Source organism: Bos taurus, chromosome 2 (assembly GCF_002263795.3).
Source record: "Bos taurus isolate L1 Dominette 01449 registration number 42190680 breed Hereford chromosome 2, ARS-UCD2.0, whole genome shotgun sequence".
NCBI lineage: Eukaryota > Metazoa > Chordata > Mammalia > Artiodactyla > Bovidae > Bos > Bos taurus.
The window spans coordinates 132,993,708-133,021,063 of NC_037329.1; the positions used below are offsets into that span (position 1 = coordinate 132,993,708).

The following is a 27,356-nucleotide window of genomic DNA, read 5'->3' on the forward strand; positions in this document are numbered from 1 at the left end:
CATCTCCCAGTTGCTTTGTCTGCAGCCAGACCCCGCTTTAGCCTCCCCTGGAGAGGCGGGTGGACAGCCACGAGAGGTCAGGCATGCAGATTAATTTTTCGGGCCCCCGGATGCCAGTAACAGCCTTACCACTTTGCCGAATGGAAGAGAAGGGAATCAAAAGGGAGAGATGAAGGCTTACTCCTTCCATGAAAAAATCATCCCAAATCCCTATAATCCATCAACGGGCTCCCTTAAACGGTTCTTTCTAGTGTGAACGTCATTCCACTGAAGGGTTGGGAGGAGGGGGACAGTCAAAGCTTGCCTTCATCTCCCTTCCCTCCGGCTCCTGGACCTCTCCCTCTCCCCTCCGCTGCGTCTGTGGGTTTATCTTGTGTGTACGTGTGTCTTTGGCATGGATTTCATTTGTGTTAGATGCAGTTCACAGCATTTTCTTCAAGGTCTGTTTTCTGGACCCGCCATCAGGAGATAACTTCCTCCTTCGTTTCCCACCTTATCACTCCCTGCACACACGACCCCCTGCCAGGAGGAAGAACATCCTTCTTTTTCGCTTCTCAAACTATGGTCTTTGCAGCGCGGGAGAATCTCATTACTGACAGTGTGATAGGCCTGTGGGAGCGTGTGATGTGGCCTTTCCTGCCATGTGATGAGATTTCTGTGTAGCTCCTAGAGGAGGCTGGTGGGAGAGACCTGGCAGGCACTGCCAGGGCCTGCCTCACGTTCCGAAAGCACGTGGTCTGGAGAGGACAGAATGACAGAGGCGAAGCTGGGAGTGGCCATTCCCAGTGACACAGGGCCCCCCTCATTGTACAAAAAGGATGCTCTGTGGGACTCTGAAAGAGCTAGCCCTACTTGGTACATTTTAAGAATGTTTAGTTTGACAGAAACAATTTATCAACAACCTCAGATATGCAGATGCTACTACTCTAATGGCAGAAAGTGAAGGGGAACTGAAGAGCGTCTTTTTGAGGGTGAAAGAGGGGAGTGAAAAAGCTGGCCTAAAATTCAGCATTCAGAAAACTAAGATCGTGGCATCTGGTCTCATCACTTCATGGTGAATAGAAGGGGGAAAAGTGGAAGCAATGGCAGGTTGTATTTTCTTGGGCCTCAGAATCACTGCGGATGGCGACTGCAGCCATGAGACTGAAAGACGCTTGCTCCTTGGAAGGAAGGCTATGAGAAACCTAGACGGCACATTAAAAAGCAGAGACATCACTTTGCCGACAAAGGTCCATGTAGTCAAAGCTATGGTTTTTCCACTAGTCATGTAGAGATGTGAGAGTTGGACCTTAAAGAAGGCTGAGTGCCAAAGAGCTGATCTTTCAAACTGTGGTGCTGGAGAAGACTCGTGGGAGTCCCTTGGACAGCCAGGAGATCAAACCAGTCAATCCTAGAGGAAATCAACCCTGAATATTCATTGGAAGGACTGATGCTGACTCCAAAGCTCCAATACTTAGGCCTCCTGATGCAAAGAGCTGACTCATTGGAAAAGACCCTGATGCTGGGAAAGATTGAAGGCAGGACGAGAAGGGGACAACAGAGGATGAGATGGTTGGATGGCATCACCGACTCGATGGACATGAGTTTGAGCAAACTCGGGGAGATAATGAAGGATAGGGAGGTCTGGTGTGCTGCAGTCCAGGGGGTCGCAAAGGGTCAGACACGACTTGGTGACCGAACCACAACATAGAGGATTTTAAAGACCAAGGGTCCAGAGTGAAAGAATTCTTGCTGTTGTGAAGAACTAGCCATTCTCAGCTCTTGGGGGTTTTTTTGTGATTTGTTTTGTTTTGTTTTTTGAAAAGCTAAGACAATCTCCAGACTGCCAGGAGCACCCCAGTGGTAAAAGTGTCATATCAGGAATCTGGCATGATGAGAGCAGTTGACAAGATAGAAATTGATTTATCTAAATCCTGAGTGATAAAAAGCAAGGTGTTTGCATAACAGTGTGACTGTGCTTAATGCCACTGAACTGCACTCTTAAAAACGTTATGGAACTTCCCTGGAGGACCAGTGGGAAGACGGAGCCTTCCAGTGCGGGGGCTGGGACCCCTACTCAGGAAACTAAGATCCCACAAGCCTCAGAGCTCAAAAATAAAAATAAAAAATAAAACAGAAGCAATATTGTAACAAATTCAATAAAGACTTTTTTAAAGGTCCACATCAAAAACATTTTTTTAAATGGTTAAGATGAAAAGTCATGTTACGAGTATTTTACTATTTTTTTTTTTTTTTTTTAATTTGGGGACTTTCCTTGCGGTCCAGTGGTTAGGACTGTCTGCTTTCCCTGCCAGGGGTGCAGTTTCAATCCTTGGTTGGGTAACTGAGATCCCACAAGCTGAGTGGCGGGGCCAAAAAAAAAATGTTTTTCAGTAAATGAGGACGTGTTTAGCCGTAGTTCACAGCTCTGCAGCTGCTTCCCTCCAGGCTTCGTCCTCCGACCAGGTGCCCGGTGTCACCACTCCCCACCACTGACTCCTCACATAGTACCTGCAGTTAGCAGCTGGCTAGGAACAGGCACGGAGAAGGCAATGGCACCCCACGCCAGTACTCTTGCCTGGAAAATCCCATGGACAGAGGAGCCTGGTGGGCTGCAGTCCACGGGGTCGCTGGAGTCAGACACGACTGAGCAACTTTGCTTTCAGTTTTCACGTTCATGCATTGGGGAAGGAAATGGCACCCCACTCCAGTGTTCTTGCCTGGAGAATCCCAGGGACGGGGGAGCCTGGTGGGCTGCCGTCTATGGGGTCGCAGAGTCAGACACGACTGAAGCGGCTTAGCAGCAGCAGCAGAAACAGGCGTGGTACTGTAATGGCGAAGCCATCTCCAAAGACAGTGCGTCCTGCCCACCATTTCTACCTCGCTGCCAACTTGACTGTCTGCATGGGAAAAACAATGGATCCCACTGACCGGGCATGTGCCAGGCACCACCCTGAGCATATAACAACCTCACTCCAGCCCTGGGAAATCAACGTTATTGTATTATCTCCATTTTACACGAGGAAGCTAAGGCTCCAAGTTACTAAATAACTGACTTCAATTCACACAAAACCAGCATTTGAAGATTTCTTTTGTGCTCAAGGTCAAGCAACTTCTCCCAGACTGGCGATTCCCAGCGTTTCTGTGCCCCTGGGCGCTTTCTGCTGGCAAACATTTCCCAGCCCTGCCTGTGGCACTTGTCACTCTTTCAGCGTCTCCTGGTGGAGAAAGTATGTAATGACAAAAAAAAAAAGCTACCTGAATCCAGAAATTCTGTGAGTTTCAACAGCCATCCGATAGTTCTAATCATGGCACCTGCCGTGTGAGACAGGCGGCGTTTAATTGGCTGGCGGTGGTTTGCCCTTACGCAGGCCCTCAAATTCGCTCCGGATCTTTGCCCCCAGAGATGGAGCACCTTGAGCTACACCACGAAGCTCCTGAAGGGTCTGGAGATCCCGAGCCTTCCGTATCATGTAGGCCAAGCCCAAGGGATTCTGTGAATATGGCTGATGTTAGGTGCTTCTTGGGAGGGTCACCATGAGCCTCTGGCTCACACTGTCAGAAGCCAGGGGAGGGTCGGCTCAGTCAGGTCAGGGTCAGAAGGACCAGCTCCATCAGGGCAGGGTCAGAAGGACCGTTCATGTTCTTGCCCGCTGCAGACCGTAGCTAGCCACAGTAGCAGCCGTTGCCCTGGAGCAGAACCCTGGAAACCAGCAGTTAAAGAGCTGAGTGGGTGCTTGAGTGCTCAGTTGCTTCAGTCCTGTCCAACTCCTTGCGACCCTGTGGACTGTAGCTCACCAGGCTCCTCCGTCCATGGGATTCTCCAGGCAACAATACTGGAGTGGGTTGCCATGCCCTCCTCTGGGGGATCTTCCCACCCAGGGATGAAACTCATGTCTCCTGTGTTGCAGGGGCATTCTTTACTGACTGAGCCACCAGGAAAGCCCGAAAAGCTGAGAGCAGTGGTTAAATACTCACATTTACTTTCAGCAGAGTCAGCACTTGCTCTTCATTATCCAGTCTACAGAGATCCTCGACTGGCACCTCTCAATTAAAAAAAAATTTTTTTTGCATGTATTCTCACCACAAAGGGTTCATACTGCCGAGTCCTGTGGCTTGCTTTCATTCATCCCACAAGTACTTACTGAGCACAGCACCTCTGCCAGGTGCTGTTTGCTGAGGGCACTGGGGATTCCCTGTTGTTGTCCAGTTGCTCAGTCGTGTCCAACTCTTTGCAACCCCAAGGACTGCAGCACACCAGGCTTCCCTGTCCTTCACCAACTCCCAGAGCTTGCTCAAACTCAGGTCCATTGAGTCAGCAATACCATCCCACCATCTCATCCTCTGTTCATCCCCTTCTCCTCCCGCCTTCAATCTTTCCCAGCACCAGGGTCTTTTCCAGTGAGTCCGCTCTGCATCAGGTGGCCAAAGTATTGGAATTTTAGCTTTAGCATCAGTCCTTCCAATGAATATTCAGGACTGATTTCCTTTAGAATTGGCTGTTTTGATCTCCTTGCTGTCTAAGAGACTCTCGAGAGTCTTCTCCAACACCACAGTTCAAAAGCATCAATTCTTCAGCACTCAGCCTTCTTTATGGTCCAACTCTCACATCCATACATGACTCCTGGAAAAACCACAGCCTTGACTAGACAGGCCTCCCTGGGGAACTTGAGAAAGAACAGTCTCAGCCTCGGGAAGCTCCCATGTAGTGGCTGGCAGACTGAAAAGAGATTTTAAAAGACAACTAGGTCATGAGTCAGATGGTCTCAAGTGCTGTGGAGAAAAGGAAATCAGAGAAGAGAGATGGGACTCCTGGTCGGGGTGGGAGGTTGAATCCTCCTCCCTTTGGAGGGTGACAGTTAAGCAGAGAGGTGCCAGGGGAAGGCGTGTGGATGTCAGGGGGAAAGGCATTGGGAGGAGGGGTCAGCGAGGGAAAGGCCTGGCATGTTCTGGAACAGCGAGGCCAGTCTGGCTGGAGCAGAGCGAGTGAGGGGATGCGTGGGGGAGGTGTCGGTGGGCTTCAGGAGCTGCTGAAGATGACTTACCCCAGGAGAGATGGACCCCATGAGAGGGTCTTGAGCATGAGAGTGAAATGATCTGACTCTCCCTCCAGTGTAATTTACATACTACACAACCCCCCTGTCTTCAGTATATAATTCAGTGATTTCCAGCAAACGTACAGTCCAAAGCATTCCACGACTCAGTTGTTGAAAATTTCCATCCCCCGAGAAGGTGCCTACCTCGTGCCTATGACCTGACTTTTAAAGGGATCACTTTGGCTCCCGTATTAAGAATAAAAATAAGAGACAGAAGTCAAAGACAGTTTGGAAAAGTAGTGTTTCTCATAGCACACGTGAGTGACGAAAAGCACCGAAACTGGAGAGGAGAAGGCAGGACCGATGAGCACTTCCTGGCGCTTCAGTGGCCAAGACTCCTCACTCCCCGTGCAGGGGGCCTGGGTTCAATCCCTGCTCGGGGGACTAGATCCCACCTGCCCCAGCGAAAGATCCCACGTGCCTCGACTCCAGTCCAGTGCAGCCAAATAAATAAATACATAACTAAAAAGATTAAAAAAAAAAAAAACACAGGAGAGATAGAGCATTTCTTCTCCACTGCTGGAGGGATGGCGCTGCCTTAATTCCAAAGTCCTAACAGGCTGAAGGGCCTCCACCTTCGCAGTAAAAGCATTGTATTGGAAACATACACAGGATTGCTTAAAAAATAAGAAATCCACACCTAAAAGCTGGACATGCCTGTGTCCTCTACTCGAAGGTGACCAATGCTTGTTGGACCCCTGACTGTTTATAAAGCTATGGGACTATCTTCACACCTTAAAAATTCACAGGAAGAAAAGCTGATGGTAGCAACTGGAATAAATCTCACACATTTCAGAAAACATTTATGGTCCCTGCAGTTAAACGGCGGTAAGGTGGTCTTATGTTCGTTATCATTGTTAAGATATTAAATCCCAGTTTCTTTTTTAAAACATTTATTCAGCTGTGCTGGGTCTTAGTTGCGGCACGTGGGGTCTAGTCCCCTGACCAGGGGTTGAACCCAGACACCCTGCATTTGGAGTGTGGAGTCTTAGCCACTGGACCACGAGGGAACTCCACGGTGACATGAAGGCTCACATGTGCCCACGGAAGGGCCCTTCTTGACTCTAAAAGTGGTACCTGAGTGAGGGTTTTCTGTGTTTTACCTGGAAGACTGGAATTTTCTGGTATTATAAAGTTTTGGACCAAACAATGAATTTTGACATTTTTTTTCCCCTGGCATCTAATTCAGTGGCCAGTTTTCTTAACTCAGACTTCCCCTCCTGGACTGTATCATTCTGGGAACAAGACATAGAGTTCTCCCTTGGGTAGGTCTAAAATGAGGCAATGGCACCCCACTCCAGTACTCTTGCCTGGAAAATCCCATGGATGGAGGAGCCTGGTGGGCTGCAGTCTATGGGGTCGCTAAGAGTCGGACACGACTGAGCAACTTCACTTTGACTTTTCACTTTCATGCATTGGAGATGGAAATGGCAACCCACTCCAGTGTTCTTGCCTGGAAAATCCCAGAGGCGATGGAGCCTGATGGGCTGCCGTCTATGGGGTTGCACAGAGTCGGACACGACTGAAGCGACTTAGCAGCAGTAGCAGCAGCAAGTTTTTTTGGCTAACACCTGTGTGTCACAGACAGTCTGCTTCGTGGCTTATCTCCAGGTTTGCCTTTTGTTCCAGAGAACAAATCATGTTTTAAAATGTAAGGAGAGCACCTATGACTGTGTAACCGTCAGAAGGGGAGGAGGTCTCGTTAAGTCAGTTTTCAACCAGGCTTCAGTAAACATGTTTCCAGCTCGCTGCCCACCCTGGCTGGATTTGACGGTTCTGGACTGTTTTATGAGTTTCAGCTGCTAGTCTCAGTTCAGCAAAAGGCAGCTATCTCTTTGCTGTTCATCACAGCTGTCTGATGGGAATCACGGCATCCTGGTGGTCGCCCTAGGCGACCTGGTGGGGAATGCCGCAATCCCACTGCTGGCCACAAGGCGTCCCAGCCCGCCAGGTGATGGCCCCTGGGGCAGCGGAGCTCCTGAGATAGATTCATCCGGCAGGTGCCCTGAGTGGCCGGCATCCAGAGAGAGCGCAAAGCTCCATCATTGGTCTTGACCCACAGCCGTTGGCACTGTGGGGTGATGATAACCCCTCCATGATCGCTGCGCTCTGAGTTGCTGCTGCCGGAGGGATGCCCAGGACCTGGCAGCTACCCAAGTGACCTTCGGCACGCCCCCTCCCCTCTGAGACCCCGTGTTTCCTCATCCGCCAAGAGCAGGGTTCAGAATAAAATCTACAGCCTCGCTGGAAGCACAAGCACCTGAAGTAGCCCTTACGTGGAAGAGCATCTGAGTCATCTTTACCATTCAACACGAACCACCAGCTTCCCGAGGCTTCACATCTTTCTGCCAGATTATCCTCTCCCTGGAAGCCAAGGAGTGACGTCAGGATTCTGTGCCAGGGAATCTGATCTGTCAGAGCCAGAGGAGCACAGGGGTTCTCAGACTCCCATTAGCCCAGAACCCTTTACTCAAAGTCTGACATGCAGCTCAAATGGAAACCAAATGCGCTCTGGTTAGAAACCGGAGCCCAGGAAGAGGAAGCCAGCTGCCCTGTGTCTCTCAGCAGGAGACGGGCAGGGCTGGCTGAGTTGTCCCTGTAGGGCCCACTCCCCAAGAATAACACGGAGCAGGTAACTCCCCAAGTGTAGGGGCGCTCAGGACTCTAAGAAGGAGCTACGTGCTGGGAGGTGGGAGAGCAAGGCAGGCAGGGGGTCCGCCAGCTTCCTCTGTGCGTTCACCACCCTGGGTTTTTCCCCACCATGACTTCATCCCTATAAAGACCCTCAGTTCAGTTCAGTCACTCAGTCGTGTCCGACTCTTTGCAACCCCATGGACTGCAGCATGCCAGGCCTCCCTGTCTGTCACCAGCTCCCAGAGCTTGCTCAAACTGATATCCATCAAATGGGTGAAGCCATCCAACCATCTCATCCTCTGTTGTCCCCTTCTCCTCCTGCCTTCAATCTTTCCCAGCATCAGGGACTTTTCCAATGAGTCAGTTCTTCGCATCAAGTAGCCAAAGTATTGGAGTTTCAGCTTCAGCATCAGTCCTTCCAGTGAATATTCCGGACAGATTTCCTTTAGGATGGACTGGTTGGATCCCCGTGCAGTCCAGAGGCCCTCAAGGCAGTACCATAGCCACTTGTAGGCTCAGAGAAGTGACTTAGCTCAGAAGTCACTAAGCTGGGATTTGAACCCAGAGCTTTGCAGCTACAAAGTGCAGATACTGGCTGTCCCGGGGGATGGCCGTGTATTTACTCACCCATTCATTCACACCCTTCTTGAACCCCAAGGATAGACCAGGCAGCTGTGACCATGGCAAGCCGGAGCCCCGCCCTCCCTGAACCCAGAGGTTAGAGGAGGAGACAGATGTAAACAAGTGAGACAAGGCCAGAGCAAACAGAGCTGGCTCGGGGGTGGACAGCGGCTGGGGGTGGGGCGCGCGTGTGCACCCCGGCAGGCTGAGAGCAGCACTTCTCAAAGTGCGTGTGAGCTGTGGGTTTCCAGTCTGCAGGGACATCAAAGAGACACTGCTGCTCTGATCTATACTGAGAGGACGGACACCCCACGGGCCAGCGCTCATCCACGAGCTGCAGTGTGAGGAGCCCTTGCCTGAAATACCCTGAACCGCTAGGTCAGCGCCGATGCGTCCACTCCATGCCCTTTCGCCCCCCCTCTCCTCTGCACTCCCGCCTTACCGCCAGGCCATACAGGCCCCCAGGGACTGTTGCCAGAGGAAGGCTGTGGTATCTCCTGCCTGGCACATGCAACATGCCAGGGACCATGAGTCCCTTCTAAAGGGAAACACTCCATCTGAGTGTACGGTCAGTCGTGAGCTTCACGGATGGTGGAAATAGATGTGGGTCCCCACTTGGACTGTGCTACCCACTGGCCATGTGATCCTGAAAATGTCTTTGGTTTTCCTAAACTCTGAAACGGGGATAATGTGTGCTTGGATTATTCATTCATTCCTTTTTGACTGCGCTGGGTCTTGCTGTGGCCGTCTTCTCTAGTTGTGGGGCACAGGCTCGGTGTGCGGGCTTTGTAGGAATGGATCAGGCACCAGAGGGCTTGACCCAGGGCCTGAGCCTCTGTGAACAGAAGCCGCAGTATGGTGTGCGTTTGCATGAATGTGTGCACGAATGTGTTTGCGCCTGCAGGGACAGGGAAGCCTGGCGTGCTGCAGCCCGTGGAGTCGTAATTGTCAGACATGACTGAGCGACTGAACAATAGTGAGTGCATATGTGCCTTCTCGTGGGTCTCATATCCATTTCTTCCACGGCTGTTGGACGGTCCCTCGCAGGACCCACTGTGGCCAGGGGCGCTGACGGTCTTTTCTGGGGTCTCTCTCCAGATTGCCAAGGGATCATTGAGGACGTCGTCCTGCTGGGCGCACCTGTGGACGGAGAAGCCAAGCACTGGGAGCCTTTCCGGAAGGTGGTCTCTGGAAGGATCGTCAATGGCTACTGCAGGTCTGTCCAGACCTCGTGCTGCTGGGGAGCTGACAACCCTAACTGAGCGCCTAGTGACCTAGTGACCTAGGTGTCGCCTGGGGACACAGATGTTTGAGGCCAGGCCCTCGTCCCGGAGGATCTCAGGGAGCAGTGGGGCACCGGCCCTGGAAGGAGCAAGGCCCAGGCCAGGGATCCTGAAGTGGGCAGCGTCCGTGTCCATGGGACGATGCACGAGAGGGACAGGTCCTGGGGAGGACTTCCTAGGTCAGGCCCGAGACCAGATTATAGGATGACTCGAGAGGCCAGGCTGGTCACCGTGATCTGGGGCAAGAGGGACATGGGTGAGTGGCTGAGACAGAGGCAAAGAGCGAGCCCCAAATGGGAGGTCTTTAAGCGATGACTAACGAGCCCTGGTGTGCTGTGTTCGTTTATTGTTTTTTGGCTGCGCTGGGTCTCTGCTGCGGCCTGCAGTCTTCTCTAGGCTCGGTGTGCGAGCTCAGTAGTTGGAGCACGCAGGCTTAGTTGCCCCGTGGCGTGTGGGATCTTCTCTCTGACCAGGGATCGAACCCATGTCCCCTGCATTGAAAGGCGGATTCTTAACCCACCAGACCACCAGGGAAGTCCCTCGTGTGCATTATTTGGTAGGAAGGGAGTGGGGATTGTCCAGGCTTTCAGAGCAATGTCTCAGGGTGGGAATGACAGCCCTGGGGGGCCCAGCACCCACAGCATATGACAGATCTTCCAGCAGGAGCTGAGGGCTACGGAGGCTGATGGCTGTGGGGCTAGAAAGGAGGCATCCCGGCCGGGGATTTGAGAAGGACTTGGGGGCTTCAGCCAAGGTGGCGCCCTAGACACAGGGGAGGAAGGGAAGATCCTACCCCCAAACCCTAAGGGGTTCATATTATTGATCCCATTTCACAAGTGAGAAAGCTGAGGCTCAGAGAAGTTGAGTCGCAAGGCCGGTTAACTTTAGTTTTGATCTAAGCCCAACCATCCCAAGTGGAACCTGCACCTGAATAGAACAGATTTGGAAAGTCTTCATCATTTTGATAACTTAGCCCACGTCCAGAGCTAAAGATAAAGATGATCTTTAGCCATGGATAGAGGGCATTAACCAGGACACCAGAGTTCAACCAATTAGTATGGCTTTATCGTTCATATTCTTTTTTCTTTTCAAACTTTAAACTTTTTACTTTGTACTGGGGTATAGCCGACGAGCAATGCTGTGGTGGTTTCAGGTAAACAGCGAAGGGACTCAGCCAGATATGTACATGTGTCCATTCTCCCCAAACCCTGTCCCTCATATTCTCAGCTGAGTTCTTAGAATATGGTAGAGAGAACAAAGAAACAATGATAAAGAGCCATAATATATAAAGAGCTCAATCAAATCAATTTTTAAAATCCAATAAGAAAATGGCCAGAGACTTCTCTGGCCATCAGTGGTAAGATTGCACACTCCCAATGCGGGGGGCGTGGGTTCACTCCCTGACTGGGAAACTGAAAATCCCACATGCCGCATGGTGTGGCCTAAAAAATTTAAGAGATAAAAGAGAAAATGGCCAAAAGATGTCTACACATAAGCATGGAATAAATGCAGTGAATAAACTGTTGAAAAGATATCCAACCTCATTATTAATGAAATAGATGCAAAGTAAAGTAAGTAAAATACTGTTTATCATCCGTCACATCGTCAAACATCTGAAATGTGAATAGCATTCAGTGTCGGTGACGATGTGGTGAAATGGGCATTGTTATACTCTTGGTGGTAGTTGAATTTAGTGAATCCTTTTTGGGGGTAATTGGCAATATCTATCCAAATTATTAATGTGCCAGTCTTCTGACACCACAGACTCTGGCTCCTGTGATCCTACATAAATAGATACTCACATGCACAGAGATGGATGCACAGAGGGGATCCTTGCAGCTTCGTTTATAAAAATTGAAAGCAGCCCAGTGACCTAAATGACCACAAAGAGGGGAATCATGTTTTTAAAAAAGCAAGGGCAGCAATCCATTCTATGGGCCCGTTTACAGAAGAAGAAGTTTCTGTGTGTGCATACATGTATCTGTGTGTCTGGAAATGAACAGGGAGGTCCAGAGGGACCATGAGACTCGGATAACAGTGAAACCCATGAAGAGTAGATAGGGATTGCAAGGAGGGCTTGGAAGGGTTTTTTTCCCCATTGATACATAGTTGATGTCCAGTATTGCTTTAGTTCCAAGTATATAGCAAAGTGATCAGTTACGTGTGTGTATATATGTGCTTCTTTTTTAATAAAAGAGACTTTTAAGTAAGGGCAGTTTAAGAAATAAGAAAAAGAATGGACACAACATTGACATCAAACAGTCCTTGGTTAAAATCTTGGCTCCATGCTTTACCTCTCGGATGGCTTTGGACAAGCAAATCTGAAGCTCAGTATTCCTACCTGTGCAATGGGAATAAGAGGCCGTCCTGCACAGGAGGTCTGGGAAGATTAAAGGAGATTATGTGGGGTAGGAATGGCAGTTTGTGGGTACCCAGTAAGCAACATGGGCATATTCACAGCACAGGATGTTTTTGGTGTGTTTCATAAACAGCAAAGGGAAGGAATTAAAAGTGCATGTGTGCAATATCAAAGCAGCAAAATCCGATTAAAGCCACCTGTTCTGTTGAGAACCTGAGGCTAATAAGCTTGGTTTCCATTATTTTGTGAGATCCTGAGCCATCTCTCCAGAGAGGAAAAAGGAGGAGAAGGAGGAAGGAGAGAAGAGGGGAGGAATGTGCAGACCAAAACAGTAACTGTCGTTTCTTGATTAAATTAAGCAGCAGCCAGGAATTCACATTCTTGGCCCCCAAACACTCTTTGGTTGCCGTGAACTTACTTAAGATGGAGAGTGAGTGAGGGGGTAAGGGAGCTTCAGGCCAAAGCTACCAAACTATATCCATTTATACATTTATAATGTGCATTAATAAAACTCGCAAGCTCTTCGCCTGCTTTCACACACTCCCTGGGAGCCAGCCGGGCTGAGTGGAGCTGTTCCCTGTTGTACTGCAAGGACACTGAAGCGCAGACAGGGTCAAAGGCCAAGGTCACACAGCAGAGCCAGGATGTGAACTCGGGTGAGCCTGTCTCCTGACCCCTGGGGCATCTGCAGTGAGAGGGTTTCATTCTGAGCTCCAGGGGACCCTGAGTGGTGTCTGCTCCAGTGCCGTGTGGGGAGGGGCTGATGTTAGAAGGAGTGGGCAGTGGGAGGGCGGACCCCTGCCCACAAGCGGCTCCAGGCCTGAGAGGACCCAGGGCACAGCCTTCTGCAGGTCCCACGGTGCTGGTCAAGGGCCAGCTTGATTCGTGCATCCGCCTGGCCTGGAGCACTGAGGCCTGGCTTGCTGGGCACCCCACCCACCAAGGGGTTTCACGACTCCACTTGGGAGGCAGGATGCAGGTCTAGGGCACGGTTCTACCCTCAACGAGCTCTCTGCCCAGGAAAGGAAAATACCCAGGGACGGACCCACAGAGGACATGTAACAAACACCGAAAGGGGAGCACACGGCAGGCGCCGGAGGGACAGGGGTTATTAATGTCAGGGGAGGGGCTCAGGGCCACTCCTGGAGGGGGCACGTGCAAGCTCGATGGTGAAGGAGGGGATAGGAGCCCGGCAGAGCCGGGAAGAGTAGGCCTGGCAAGAGCGGCCACGGAGCCCGTGAAGGCCCCGAGCTAGGGCTGTCATCGCAGCAGTGCCTCCCGGGCTCGCGGGTGTGAGTGCTGGGCGCACAGGATGCCCTCTCTGGGCGTGCTCCTGCCCTCCCCGCACGGTGACTCACAGTGACCAGCCTGAGGCTCAGAGGGGTCAAGCAACTCGCCCGAGGTCACACAGCCGGCGACTGACAGGGCAGGACTAGCGCCATGCGGTCCAGGCGGGGGCTGTGGCCCACCCGCCGTGAGGGGGTCTGGCAGCCTCTACAAAAGCGCTGGGCTCCTTCAGCAGTTTCGAGGCTCTGGAACCTTCTAACACGAGATCTCGCCTTGTCTGTCGTCACCGTTCTGTCGCCTAGTCACGTCCAGCTCCTGCGACCCCGTGGACTGTAGCCCGCCAGGCTCCTCTGTCCTTGGAAGTTCATCCGTACGTGTGTATAAACGAGTGCAGTTAGCGTCGTTAAGTAGAGGGTGGTCAGAGTTCAGATGGACCGTGGGCAGGAACGACGCTGGCCTTGCCCGTTGATGACCTTCTTCCTGTCTTATCTTTTGGGTTGTTCTGGGTCTTTGTTGCCAGGCGTGGGCTTTCTCCAGTTGCGCTGAGCGGGGGGACCACTCTCGAGTTGCGAGGCACAGGCTTCTGGTTGCACTGGCCTCTCTTGTTGGGGAGCACGGCTCCAGGCGCCCGGACTCAGTACTTGTGGTACTCGGGCTTAGTTGCCCCACAGCATGTGGGATCTCCCCAAGCAGCGGTCACACCCGTGTCCCCGCACTGGCCGGTGGATTCTCACCCACCGTACCCCAGGCACGTCTCTCATTTACAACTTTCCGTGTCAGAACCATCTCGGGGGCCTCCCTCACACCCTGTGTTTGATGCACGAGTCTCATGATGACTTGATAGAACAGCTCGGATCAGTCTCCCTTCTCCCCTTAGCCATCATTCTGAGGGACACTCTCCTGGGCCTTCAGTATGAGGCTAACCATTGGGGTGTGCAAGCATTGCTGTCTGGACGGAGTTAAGGAATTTTCTAGAAAAGAACGCTTGTGGGCAGTGGGGAGTCTCGGTCAGCTACTGAGAGGACAGGGGTCGGGTGAGAGTTTAAGGAAGGGGAGGGGCTGGGGGAGGGGCTGCCTGATTTCAGAGCTGGAGCAGAAGGTCCTGGGGGAGCGGGCAGGCGGATTCAGTGATCAGTGGCCTTCCAAGGGGGGAAGGGGGACCTGGGACATGGTCCTGCCGGCTTCTGTTTGAGGGACCTGGTGGGTGATTCACACGGTGGAGTCGGCGGGGACACAGCAGGTGGGTCTGTTGCCTGCGTACGAGTGTACTAAGTCGCTTCAGTCGTATCCAACTCTCTGTGACCCCATGGACTGCAGCCCACCAGGCCCCTCTGTCTTTGGGGGTTCTCCAGGCACTAATACCAGAGTGGGTTGCCATGCCCTCCTCTAGGGGATCTTCCTGACCCAGGGATCGATCCCACATCTCTTTATGTCTCCTGCACTGGGAGGTGGGTTCTTTACCACTAGCGCCGCCTGGGAAGCCCAAGGGTCTGTTGAGAGCCCCTCAACTCTGGACCCCGGTCCTTCCAGGGGTGTCCAGGGTGGTACCACACAGACACCCATGTGGTCAGAGACCCTGAAGGGTCAAAGCTACCAGGGAGCCTAGGGAGCCCGCCACACCATGGGTCCCAGACAGCTCGGGGGCCTCGCCTGTGATCAGACAGGCAGGGCAGGGAGCCCTGACTCTCAGCCGATCCCCCCCACACGGCAGGGAGGGAGAGCCCTGCTTTCAAACAAGCGCAGAAGAGTAATGGACTCAGGGGACCCTGCAAACCAGAGTCAGACTCGGCCTAAACGAAGGACAGCCTGATGTGCCGAGTAGAGTTCCAGTCCTGGAGACTGAGAGGGAACAGAAGTGTCCACGCGCACGGACCTGCTGGAGAACAGGGCCAGCGTCACCCCGGGCAGGGCGCAGGGGCTCGAGGGGGAACACTGCCCCATGGACCCTGTAGACCAGGCCTTCTGTGGACACAGCTCGGTGTACCTGAAGAATCAGGCTGCAGAGGGTCCGGGGTTATCCTCTCTCTGGAGTGCAGGGCGGATGTCTGGCTAGGAGTGACGGGGTACAGAGCATGGGGTTCACAGCACCCCTGAGAGCGGAGGAGGACTGTTGCAGGGCTGTGACCCACCTGGGGGTCACCCTGGCCTCCTAGTGAGGGCAGGAGGCTGCAGGCTGGGCCTGTCTCAGTCCCTCCCGTTCACAGTCAGATGGGGGGCCCCAAACCCAGAGTCCCAGCCTGCAGAGATGTGTCCTGGACCCCCGTGGTCCTCTCCCCAAGACAGATGTCCTGCTGCCTCTCTTTGATCTCCCAGGAGCCCTGGCCCAGACACCCCGGGGAACTGGAAGCCCACAACCAGCGGAGAGCGTCCCTCTCAGCCTCATGCTGATTTCTGGAGAATGGCATGCGGTTCCCTCAGTCATCCACTCAGCAGAGACTGTCTGTTGCTCTCAGCACTGTTTTCTGCCCCAGGGAGCCGGCAGGGAACCAAGCGGCTTCCCCGGAGCTGCCAGGCCCAGCGGTGCTCCCAAAGCATCGGCACCTGCAGCTGCCCCCGCCATCCCGGGGCACAGCGAGCCCCAGTTTCCCACAGAAGCGCCCATCCCGCCAGGCTCGCTGGAGCCGGGCCGGGCCCTCCTGAGCTGGCGTCCACCCCTTCTCACTGCGTCCTCTCCCTGCAGGGCGGACTGGCTGCTGAGCTTCGTCTACCGCACGTCGTCCGTGCGGCTCCACGTGGCCGGCCTGCAGCCTGTGCTGCTGCAAGACAGGAGGGTGGAGAACGTGGACCTGTCCTCCGTGGTGAGCGCCCCCGGGCCCCCTGGGGCCGACTTTGGGGGGTGGGGATGGCGCACGTCTTACTCCAGCCCAGCGACCCATGTGCCAGGGACGCGCCCCGGCCCGGTCCACCCCAGACGAGAGGATTGTAAGAACTCACTGGGGAACCAGTAAGTCCTGTTCACAGGCACCATCCCTGTGCCAGGGCAATGCCCCCAGGCCCTTGGCACACGTCCTCTCTAACCTGCACATGGTCTCAGGGCCAGGCATCATTATCCCCATTCCGCAGATTAGGAAACTGAGGCTTAGGAATGTTCCCATCATGCAATGCTCGACTGATAACCTGGATTTGAACCTCCAAAGCCCATGTTCTCGCCCCTACATTACTGCCCTCTTTCCACTCCTTCCCCAGCCCTCACTCACTCCCCGAGCCCAGATTACTAGTCAGGACAGTCTGTTTCTCCGGAGAGTAACCGGAACAACCAGAGGATACACGTGGAAGCGTTCAGGCTGGACCGGAAGAGAAGCACCTGACCGCCAGGCTGTGAAACGGAGTGGGCTTCCCGGGTGGTACTAGTGGTAAAGAGCCGCCTGCCGGTGCGAGAGAAGTAAGATGTGTGGGCTCGATCCCTGGGTGGGGAAGATCCTCTGGAGGAGGCCGTGGCAGCCCACCCCAGGATTCCTGTCTGGAGAATCCCGTGGACAGAGGAGCCTGGCGGGCTACACAGTGCTGCACAGAGTCAGCACAGCTGAGGTGATTTAGCACACACGCCCAAAACCTTGGAATAGGGAGCAAGGAGGGTGTTTAATTTATGACAGTGTTGCTTCTGTTTGATGTGTTTGGTTTTTTGGCTGCAAGGCATGTGGGATCTTGGCTCTCCCACCAGATATTGAACCCACACCCCCTGCATCGGAAGGCAAAGCGTGTTCCAAGGTCCCTGACCTTTGACGCATCTGGAGAGTTTACTTAAAATGCAGATCCCAGAGCCCCGCTGCCCAGACCTCCTCCATCAATCTCTAGAAGTGGAGCCTGCTCGTCTGCATATTAAACATACTCCCCAAGGACTCTTCCACATCTCAGACTACTCAGGGCAGACGGTCCAAAGCATTCTTACTGGGAAATCGGGGGGACCCACCCCAGCAGCCACACAAACCTAATTTGGGTTTCTAGATCCATTTTCCAGGCTTGCAGGAACCTCGTCCCCCCACTACATGTCTGTCCTAGAGAGTTAATAATAGCTTCATGTACCAACGCGATGCCCAGCTCTGCCCTGAGCCTTTTTCAGTGTCCGTATCCCCACTGTATGGATGTAACTGCAGCCCACGACCTCTGAGGTTTTGAGAGGCTAAGGGACTTGCCCAGGGTCACTCAGCGGGAGCATGGCAGAGCAGGACTCAAGCCCAGGTCTGAAGCCAGTGGGCATCGCCCCTGGTTGGGTAGATGTGGGAACCAGTGGCAAAGGCACCAGCTGCCAGGAAGGGGTGGGTCGTGGGCTGCAGTTACATCCTCAAGCAAACTCCGCCAGGGGAAGTCGCTGCGATGAAAGTCCCCCGGGAACAGGAGCTTCAGTTTCCAGTTACTACACTACCAGCTGCCATGTGTCAAGTGCCAAACATTTCCCAAGCATAAACCAGTTGCCCCAGGTACTGCATACGCGTGGTTTGAGCCAGCCACGCCGTCCTGTCTGAAAGCAGGCAGACCAGGCCCCTCCCTGGGCATCTGAAAACTCCCCTGGGGGTGGGTAGCCAGGACAGCCTTGGCTCCTCCCTTCAGCTTCAACATCAGCCTGGCCCAGCAACACCCCCCAACACACACACACACACACACACACACACACACACACACACTGCACTTCGTGGTGGGGGAAGCTGGGCACCCTGACCCCCACCAGCACAGCTAACGCCAGGTTGCGTGAGGTTTTAGGGGTTTTCTGATTTGCTTTTTAAAGATTTTTTTTTTTGACAGTGTTGCTTATGTTTTACGCTTTTGGTTTTTTGGCTGCAAGGCATGTGGGGTCTTGGCTCCCCGACCAGGGATCGAACCCACATCCACTGCACTGGAAGGTGGCGTCCTAACCACTGGACGTGGCAGGGAAGTCGCCGGTTGCATGTTTGTTAAACTGAGGCCTGAAGAGAGCACGGGGGTTTCTAGCACAAAAATGTAAAACTGGAACATTCTCAGGCACTGCCAGCCCCGGAGCTCAGGGGCCGTGACCTTGCCCTGAGGACCCCTGGGTCTCTCACCCGGCCTGCCACCATCTCGCGGGGGCCAACTTGTCCTGGCTCATATCTTTACTCCCCCAGACTCCCAGGGCCCTGGCTCACAAGTTCTGACCCACCAGAGGAAGGCAAGTGAGGAAGGGGAGCTTCAACCCCCAGAGTCATCTCTCTAGATCATCTTTACCCCTGAGAGACTTGCTTCATGCGATATCAACCTCACAGCAACCCTGTTGAGTAGGCTGTGGGCATCCCCAAGTCATAGACTAGAACACTGAGGCTTGAGACAATGGGTTTCCCTGGTGGCTCAGACAGTAAAGAATCTGCCAGCAATGCAGGAGACCCAGGTTCGATTCCTGGATTGGGAATATTCCCCAGAGTCAGGAATGACAACCCACTCCAGTATTCTTGCCTGAAGAATTCCATGGACACAGGAGCCTGCAGGCTACGCTAAGAGTCAGACATGACTGAGCGAGGCTTGAGACGATAGACTCACAGAACCAGAGTCGTAGATCCGATCTCTGAAACCAGGTCCGGAGTCTGTGCGGTCCGCCTACCTGTGGGAATGAGGAGAGCTTGGCTAACAAGACTAGGAGACCACCAGACTCTGATGCCCCCTGGCCCGTGTCCAGGGGTCTCTGTCCTGTTTGACTTGATGCCCCACCATGCCAGGGGTCTCCCTCTGCCACAGGAATCAAATGTGAAAAAGTGTGGCTGAAATTTCCTTTTCAATGAAAATTTCCTTGAAATGCTACAGAGCCCTTGAAAGATGCCGATTCTGCCCTGGGAAGCCTCTGAATGGGATGTAGTGGGAAGAGCACAGCGGTTGATGCCAGGGAGGCCTGGCTTGGAACCCGCCTCTGCTGCTGCTGTGCTGGCTGTGTGACCTCAGGCCAGCGGCTTAACCTCTCTGTGCCTCGGGTACCGCATCCTAGAAACAAGGCTACCACCTACCTTCCAGGGCACATGCGTGATGCTTGGTGCGCAGGAGGCCCACCTTTAACGCTAGGCCCCGCCTCCCCTGCCCCCGTCTCCATCTTCAGTTCTGCCCCCGAGACCAGCAGCTGCAGAGATTCCTCTCCGGGCTCAGATGCCTTCATGGCAGCCTCCCAGCTCCTGCCTAATAATAGCTCTTTATCGCATTAGGATGCAGCACAGAAAGCAGTGCTTTCCTTTTCTGGGTAATTAGAGGTAATTAGCATTGCCTTCGTGCCGCCCTCCTATTTTCCTTGAAAATTCTTGCTGGAGGAGACGTTGCTGGCAACAAAGTCCTCATGACTGCTGTTGGCAAGCAGTACCTGCCCCGTGCTCAGGGCTGAGACCTAAGGACATGCCTTCTCCTGGCCGGGCCCACGTGGGCAGAGCCCTCTGCGTTAGCCCAGAGGCAGTCACGTGACACAGACCTGGTCTGCAGAGGCTCCTGACCTCAGGACAAGCCTGAGCAGGGGTGAGCCGGGGTCAAGCTCTGACACAGACAGAGGGCATCTCCAGGGAATGAAGCAGACAAAGGCCAGGCTGCCTGACACTCTTTCAGCCTCTCCCGTGTGGGGACTGGTTTGCAGCAGATGGGGTTTCTGCCTCCCCAGAGACCACCTCTTGAGGCTTCTTAGGCGGCAGAGACCCAGTCAAGGGTCTCTGGAATCTTGGTGTTCCAGAAGAAATGCCAGCTGGCTTCTAGGACTTAGCCAGGGCTCGGCACACAATGGTGGTGGTTTAGTTGTTCAGTCATGTCCGACTCTTTGCAACCCCTGGACTGCAGCCCGCCAGGCTCCTCTGTCCATAGCATTTCCCAGGCAAGAATACTGGAGAGGGTTGCCATTTCATTCTCCAGCGGATCTTCCAAACCCAGGGATTGAAGCCAGGTCTCCAGCTTTGCAGGCAGATTCTTTACCAACTGAGCCACCAGGGCACAAGATAGACACTCAATAATAGTAACAGTAGCCAACACACCAGACACTGCTCTGCACGGGTTACAGACCTTATGTCACTTGATCCCCATAGCTGTCCCGTGAAGCAGGAATGGTAACCCCATTGTACAGGCATCAGTGCAAAGAAATAGAGGAAAACAACAGAATGGGAAAGACTAGAAATCTCTTCAAGAAAATTAGAGCTACCAAAGGAACATTTCATGCAAAGATGGGCTCGATAAAGGACAGAAATGGTATGGACCTAACAGAAGCAGAAGATATTAAGAAGAGGTGGCAAGAATATGCAGAAGAACTGTACAAAAAAGATCTTCATGATCCAGATAATCACAATGGTGTGATCACTCACCTAGAGCCAGACATCCTGGAATGTGAAGTCAAATGGGCCTTAGAAAGCATCACTACGAACAAAGCTAGTGGAGGTGATGGAATTCCAGTTGAGCTATTTCAAATCCTAAAAGATGATGCTGTTAAAGAACTGCACTCAGTATGCCAGCAAATTTGAAAACGCAGCAATGGCCACAAGACTGGAAAAGGTCGGTTTTCATTACAATCCCAAAGAAGGGCAATGCCAAAGAATTCTCAAACTACCGCACAATTGCACTCATCTCACATGCTAGTAAAGTAATGCTCAATATTCTCCAAGCCAGGCTTCAGCAATACATGAACTGTGAACTTCCAGATGTTCAAGCTGGTTTTAGAAAAGGCAGAGGAACCAGAGATCAAATTGCCAACATCCGATGCATCATGGAAAAAACAAGAGAGTTCCAGAAAAACATCTATTTCTGCTTTATTGACTATGCCAAAGCCTTTGACTGTGTGGATCACAAGAAACTGTGGAAAATTCTTCAAGAGATGGGAATACCAGACCACCTGACCTGCCTCCTGAGAAATCTGTATGCAGGTCAGGAAGCCACCATTAGAACCGGACATGAACAACAGACTGTTTTCAAATCAGGGAAGGAGTACATCAAAGCTGTATACTGTCACCCTGCTTATTTAACTTATATGCAGAGTGCATCATGCGAAATGCTGGACTAGATGAAGCACAAGCTGGAATCAAGATTGCCAGGAGAAATATCAATAACCTCAGATACGCAGATAACACCACCCTTATGGCAGAAAGCAAAGAAGAACTAAAAAGCCTCTTGATGAAAGTGAAAGAGGAGAGTGAAAAAGCTGGCTTAAAACTCGATATTCAGAAAAGTAAGATCATGGCATCCAGTCCCATCACTTCATGGCAAATAGATGGGGAAACAAGGGAAACGGTGATCGACTTTATTCTGGGGGGCTCCAAAATCACTGCAGGTGGTGACTGCAGCCATGAAATTAAAAGAGGCTTGCTCCTTGGAAGAAAAGCTATGACCAACCTAGACAGCATATTAAAAAGCAGAGACATTACTTTGCTGACAAAGGTCCATCTAGTCAAAGCTATGGTTTTTCCAGTAGTCATGTATGGATGTGAGAGTTAGACCATAAAGAAAGCTAAGCGCCAAAAAATTGATGGTTTTGAACTGTAGTGCTAAAGAAGACTCTTGAGAGTCCCTTGGACTGTAAGTAGATCCAACCATCCATCCTAAAGGAAATCAGTCCTGAATATTCATTGGAAGGACTGATGCTGAAGCTGAAACTCCAGGACTTTGGCCACCTGATGCAAAGAACTGACTCCTTGGAAAAGACCCTGATGCTGGGAAAAATTGAAGGCAGGAGGAGAAGGGGTTGACAGAGGATGAGATGGTTGGATGGCATCACTGACTTGATGGACGTTAGTTTGAGCCAGCTCCAGGAGTTGGTGATGGACAGGGAGGCCTGGCGTGCTGCAGTCCATGGGGTCACAGAGTCGGCCACGACTGAGCGGCTGAGCTGGGCCAGACGGGCATAGAAACTGGGGCTGCAGTAGGGCACACTGCATGTGGGCGGCAGAACCGGGTGAACCCAGAACCTCCCTGAGCTGGGACTCTTCACCACTGCGTTCACGCTGCCTGTGTCCACACATTTCTGTGGCTTCTTGTCAGTGACATCCGGCCCTCAGCCATTAAGCCTGTGACATGTATTATCTCACTGAAGCCTCACAACCAGCCCACGTGGTGTACGTATCTTTATTAGCCCCATTTTACAGAAGAGGAAACCGAGGCCTGAGAGGTAAAGGCACCCCCAAAGGGTCCGATAGTCTTGGAAACGGTTGGGCAGATGGCAGCAGCTTTGGTTTGGGAAGTCGAGGTGTCTTTCAAGGCAGGAAGCAGGAAGCCCTGAGGCCCCCTCACCCCACATTGATAAGCCTGAGCATCTGCAAGGTTCAGGGCTGGGTGTGGGGGGTCAGGTCCTGCCCTCCCCCACACAGTCTATCAGAACAGAGACCGAAGCTAGCAGATGAAAATGGTGGCGTGTTGTGAGTGTGGTCACAGGGGAGCCCCCGAGAGGGTCCCTAACCAGCGTGGGAACGCCAGGGAGGCTTTGCGACCCCAGGGAGATTCAGCGTGTCTCCCCGCAGGAGGAAGCCCTCCGTCAAGGCAGCCAGGGAGACGGTCCTGGACTGCAACCTTTTCTTTTGCTGCTCCGGGTCTTAGTTGCGCACTCAGCGTCTTCCATCTCGGTTGCAGAATGCTGGATGTTTCAGTTGCGGCGTGTGGGATCTATTTCTCTGACCAGGGATTGAACCCGGGCCCCCCTGCATTGGGAGTGTGGAGTCTCGGCCTCTGGACTACCAGAAGTCCTAGAAACTTTATCCAGCGTCAGCCACAGCAGAATGCTCCTCTGCACAGAAGAGATTCTTTTCCCACCCACCTCACTCCTGCTCTCCTGTTCCCCCAGCTCCCTGTAAAATTAGAACTTTGCCAGCCAGTTCTTTCTCCCTCTCCATCTTTGCAGAATAGCAGCTCAGGGGCCAGGGTTGGCTGAGGCCTGGACCAACCTGTGGCCAAGAAAGGCCAGAGCTGTACATTCTGGGGCAGTTGCACAGTGCAATTTCCATCTGGCATCGGCTGTGGCCACAAATACCTCCCTTCCTTCCTGTCCTGCCTGCCTGCACCCAGCCCTAGTATCAGCCCTTTGCCAACATTGAAAAAGTATAAGGAGGCCATCCTTGTTTATCTCTCTGGGTCTAGGTTTCTGCTGGCTGGAATTCACATGTGATGGCTTGAGCTTCAGCAGCCATTTTGGGTTCCCAAATGGATCAGCCCAACTAACTCCCTACCTTCTATCTCTCCTTCCAAGAAAACTAAAGTAAAGGAACTCATATGCATGGCGTACCTACTGTGCACCAGGAGCTGTGCCTTGTGGTTTGTATTATTTCTTCCCACCACTCCTGTGAGACGGGTATGACTAACTCTAACTGGGTAATGTCCCTTTTTTAAAAGAGGTTTGGGTCATATATGGAGCAGAATAGTTCCTGCAAAGTCCCAGGCTGTTGAACTCTTTTAGCAGATATTCAAGGTATGCAGTATGGAGGAGCTGGTGTTCAGGACATTGTAGACTGACCTCGTTACTAGTAAGAGACAGAGCCAAGTCTAGAACCCCGATTTCTCTGATTCAAACTTAGGTGCTTTCTAGCACCACGCAGCCACTGATGTCCACCCTCTAGGAAAGGATGCCTCCCTTCCTTGACCTCCACCCTGAACCCAGGGATCTGAAAAGCCTCTTCTGTGTATATGCACGTGCGTGTTTCACTGAACGGTCTTCGAAAGCAGTTGTACAGAAAACAGCAAGAAGTAGGCAGGTTCTGGTTATTATGAGAAAATAACAGAGCTGTGCAGGGAGCTGTCTTTTGAGTTCTGGCGTGGTCGCCGGGCTGGCCCAGTGTGGTTTGTGGCCCGAATGGGAGTGACGGTGTTGCTGGCTGGGCCTTCGTGCCACCTCCTCGGGTCCCGGCAAGCCTCCCCTCTGTTCCCTGTCTTCTTTTTAAACAAAAACCTTCCTCTCCAGCCTTGAGGGACTGTCCAGTCTTGTGTTTGCCTTTGGCACTAAAGCAGGCCCCCTAAGCTGGCTGGGGAGAGCGTGAGGCTCCGTTTCAGGGAGGAGATTTGCGCGGAGCAGCTTCCAGAGTCAACCTCTGAAATGCCGCACATGGCTGCGCCCTTCACAGGCTGCGTGTCATTAGGCAAATCACCACCCTTCTCTGGGCTTCTCTTTTCTCATCTGTAAAACGAGTATGATTTTTAAGGTCTTCCCCACCACACACTTGACTTTCCACGAAGAGAGAAGGTCTGGATTCAGAGCCCAGCTCTGACATCTGTGTGACCCTGGGCGGGTCCCTTTACCTCTCTGCCTTAATTGCTTCATCTGCAGTTAGCACCCAATACCTGTCAAAGGAGTATAGCCAATAAATGTATTTCCTCCAATGTATTAAGGACCCGCTGTGTATCAGGCATTGTCCATTATCACAATTAGGCGTCGGCACTCCAGTTACACCCCTATTTTTCACTCACTGACATATATCCCAACACAAAAATAGAGAAGTCTCTTTTCTCTCAGGAACGGAGCAGGCGCTTCATGACCCTTGTGTTAGTGAAGATTCTGTTCATAACAGAGGCCCAGATTAAGTGGCTTAAACACACAAGAGGTGATGCTGCCACATAGGAAAAGGCCAGAAGAGGCATTTCAGGGCTGGTGTAGAGGCTCCACAGCCTTCAGCGGCCAAAATTCTCTGTCTTGCCACTCCGCCATCCTTACTTGGCTCACGATGGCTGCTGAAGCCCTGGCCATCCCGTCTGCATTCCAGCCAGCAGGAAAGAGGAAATAGGGAGAAAGCAGAAGCATTCCTCCTTTTAAAGAGACTTCCAAGGAGCACTGAATAACGCTGTGCTTCATCTCATAGGCCCGAGCGCATCCCCATAGTACACTCACCGGCCAGGGAGGCTGGAGAGTATGTCCAGTGATCGCTTGTTCTTATGACTAAGGGGAAGGAGGAGAGTGAACTGTGGAAAGTACCTTGCAGTCGTTCTAGCCATAGCTCTGTTTTCGATTTCAGAAATTCCTGGGGGAACCTTCAGAGCAACCCTCTGAGCTACTCACTCTTCCTGCCCCCATTTTACAGCTGAGGCAAGTGGAGGTCAGGGGGATACAGGGCTTGCCCTGGTCCCTCAGCTGGTGAGCCACAGAGCCCTTCCACTGTAACCTAAAGCTGCAGACAGAGAACGGGAACTGCCCCTCCAGGCTTCTGTCAGGAGGATCTTTCCTGCCCCACAGGACCCAGACTCTGTAGAGAAGCTTCCTTTTGTTGTTCAGTCGCGCGGTCATTTCTCTTTGTGGACTGCAGCACACCAGGCCTCCCTGTCCATCACCAACTCCTGGAGCTTGCTCAAACTCATGTCCATTGAATCAGTGATGCCATCCAACCATCTTATCCTCTGTCGTCCCCTTCTGCCCTCAGTCTTTTCCAGCATCAGGGTCTTTTCCAACAAGTCAGTTCTTCACATCAGGTGGCCAAAGTATTGGAGCTTAAGCATCAGTCCTTCCAGTGAATATTCAGTGTTGGTTTCCTTTAGGATGGACTGGTTTGATCTCCCTGCTATCCAAGGGACTCTCTAGAGTCTTCTCAAGCTTTCTTTATCTTTATTCAATAAATTCTAGAGCAGCCTTGAACCCAGAGGCTTCCCACTCATTCTGGATTGGAGAATCATTGAGGGTTGGAGTGATGGTGTTGGTTGACGACACAGGGAGAGGCCCAGGGGTCCTGGGAGGACTGGGCTCTGCGGTGCTCACTTTCCACCCTCCTGCAGGTCAGCGGCCATTTGGACTATGCCAGGCAGATGGACGTCATCCTGAAAGCCGTGGGCATCCGCACCAAGCCCAGCTGGGACGAGAAGGGACTCTTGCTGGCCCCAGGCAGCCTGCCCCAAGAGGAATCCCGCCAGGTGGCAGCCACCTCTTCATCAGATCAGACCACCAACCAGGATGGGCAAACCCAGGGTCCTACATCCAGAGACATCCCCAAAGCAGCCATACCCCCTGATCTCCACCAAGCCCAGGTGCCAGCAGGACTGGACCAGTCTGAAGGGGCCTCCCTTCCTGCTGCTACCAGGCCTGCTGAGAGCCCCCCTCTCTGCAGCCATGGCCTGGGCGCCAACCCACTGGGCTGCCTTGCCTGTGCCCGTGAGACACAGGGGCCCTGCCCAGGGCTGGACTGACCCGAGGAGAGTCACCTTCCCAGACGGCTACACGGAGCACCCTCTTACTCCGCTTCACCGGCTCCCCCGCCACGAGCTCTGGAGATGAAGAATCTCTACCACTGCCTTTGCTAAATTGAAGACGTCAGTACTGGAAGGACAGGGGCTTGTAAGGAGACACTGTCCCCTCCCCGAGGAATGGAAGCCAGAGCTCCACAGAGTCAAGCCAGCACAGTATGGATCCCTGGGGCTGAACCGGCCGGGCACCTCCTGTGCTTTGGGTCAGCGCTGGGGGTCTGATTGCCCGTCCAGAGCTCTCTGGAGCCACCCTGCCAAGCTCTCCAGCCTCAAGAGCCTGGTGTCCGCCCGCTCCTCCAACCACTGTCCAGGGCTGTGCTCCAGCCCACAGGCACCATGGAAACACCTGCAGAGCAGGTCCAGTGGGGAGCGGACAGCTTACCCTCTCTGCCCTTGGGAGATCCGATGAGATTTGCCGCATGCAGCCATCGGGCTGAGCCCTGCAGAACCACAGGGGCAGCCATCAGAAACATGTGACGTGAAGGCCCCCCCCAAAGTTAGCCACAGGGGGGGCCTGAAGATAATTGTTACAGAGCAGGGTGCACAGACGCCGGATCAGCAGGCCGTATGGACGCTGGATCAGCAGGCAGTGTGGATGCTGGAGCAGCAGGCCGTGTGGATGCTGGATCGGCAGGCAGTGTGGACAGGAGCTGGGCCTGGGACAAGAATGAAGTGTGTGGGGGCAGAATTTCCTACGGCAGGAACAGAGGTGTGACAATCATAGTAGTAGATAATAATACTCGCTACCGTTTATTAAGTATTTATCGTGTGCTCTTTGTACGGATTGTCTCAGTTGACCCTCACAACACACCAATGAGGTAGGTACTGTTGTCTTCATTGTCATGTCAGGCCCAGAGCGTTTCGGGAACCTGCCCGAGGTCACGCAGGTGATCAGTCTCAAAACCCAGTCAGTTAACCTCCAGAGCCCGAGCTCTTGGTCACTGTAGCTGCATCCCTGAAACCTTCCTCCTTGGTCCTCCCACTGGCTCTGAGTGACAG

The 27,356-nt window shown here is 52.9% G+C and overlaps 1 protein-coding gene across 9 annotated transcripts in view; it reads left to right on the forward strand.

Annotated features, from left to right (window-relative positions):
- The window catches only part of TMCO4 (transmembrane and coiled-coil domains 4), a 105,083-nt gene extending 77,966 nt beyond the window's left edge, over positions 1–27,117 (forward strand). For 6 of the 9 annotated variants that reach the window (XM_024983142.2, XM_005203348.5, XM_003585798.6 and 3 more), the window contains 3 exons: positions 9,429–9,546; positions 15,940–16,057; positions 25,893–27,117. In XM_024983142.2, coding sequence (XP_024838910.1) covers positions 9,429–9,546; positions 15,940–16,057; positions 25,893–26,300 — 644 coding nt within the window. In that variant the 3' untranslated portion in view covers positions 26,301–27,117. Of the gene's footprint in view, positions 1–9,428; positions 9,547–15,939; positions 16,058–16,445; positions 16,642–23,388; positions 23,454–25,892 lie in introns of all 9 variants that reach the window. The other 3 variants (XM_024983166.2, XM_059879984.1, XM_024983177.2) reach the window with 3 other exon arrangements.
- Positions 27,118–27,356: the final 239 nt, after the last annotated feature.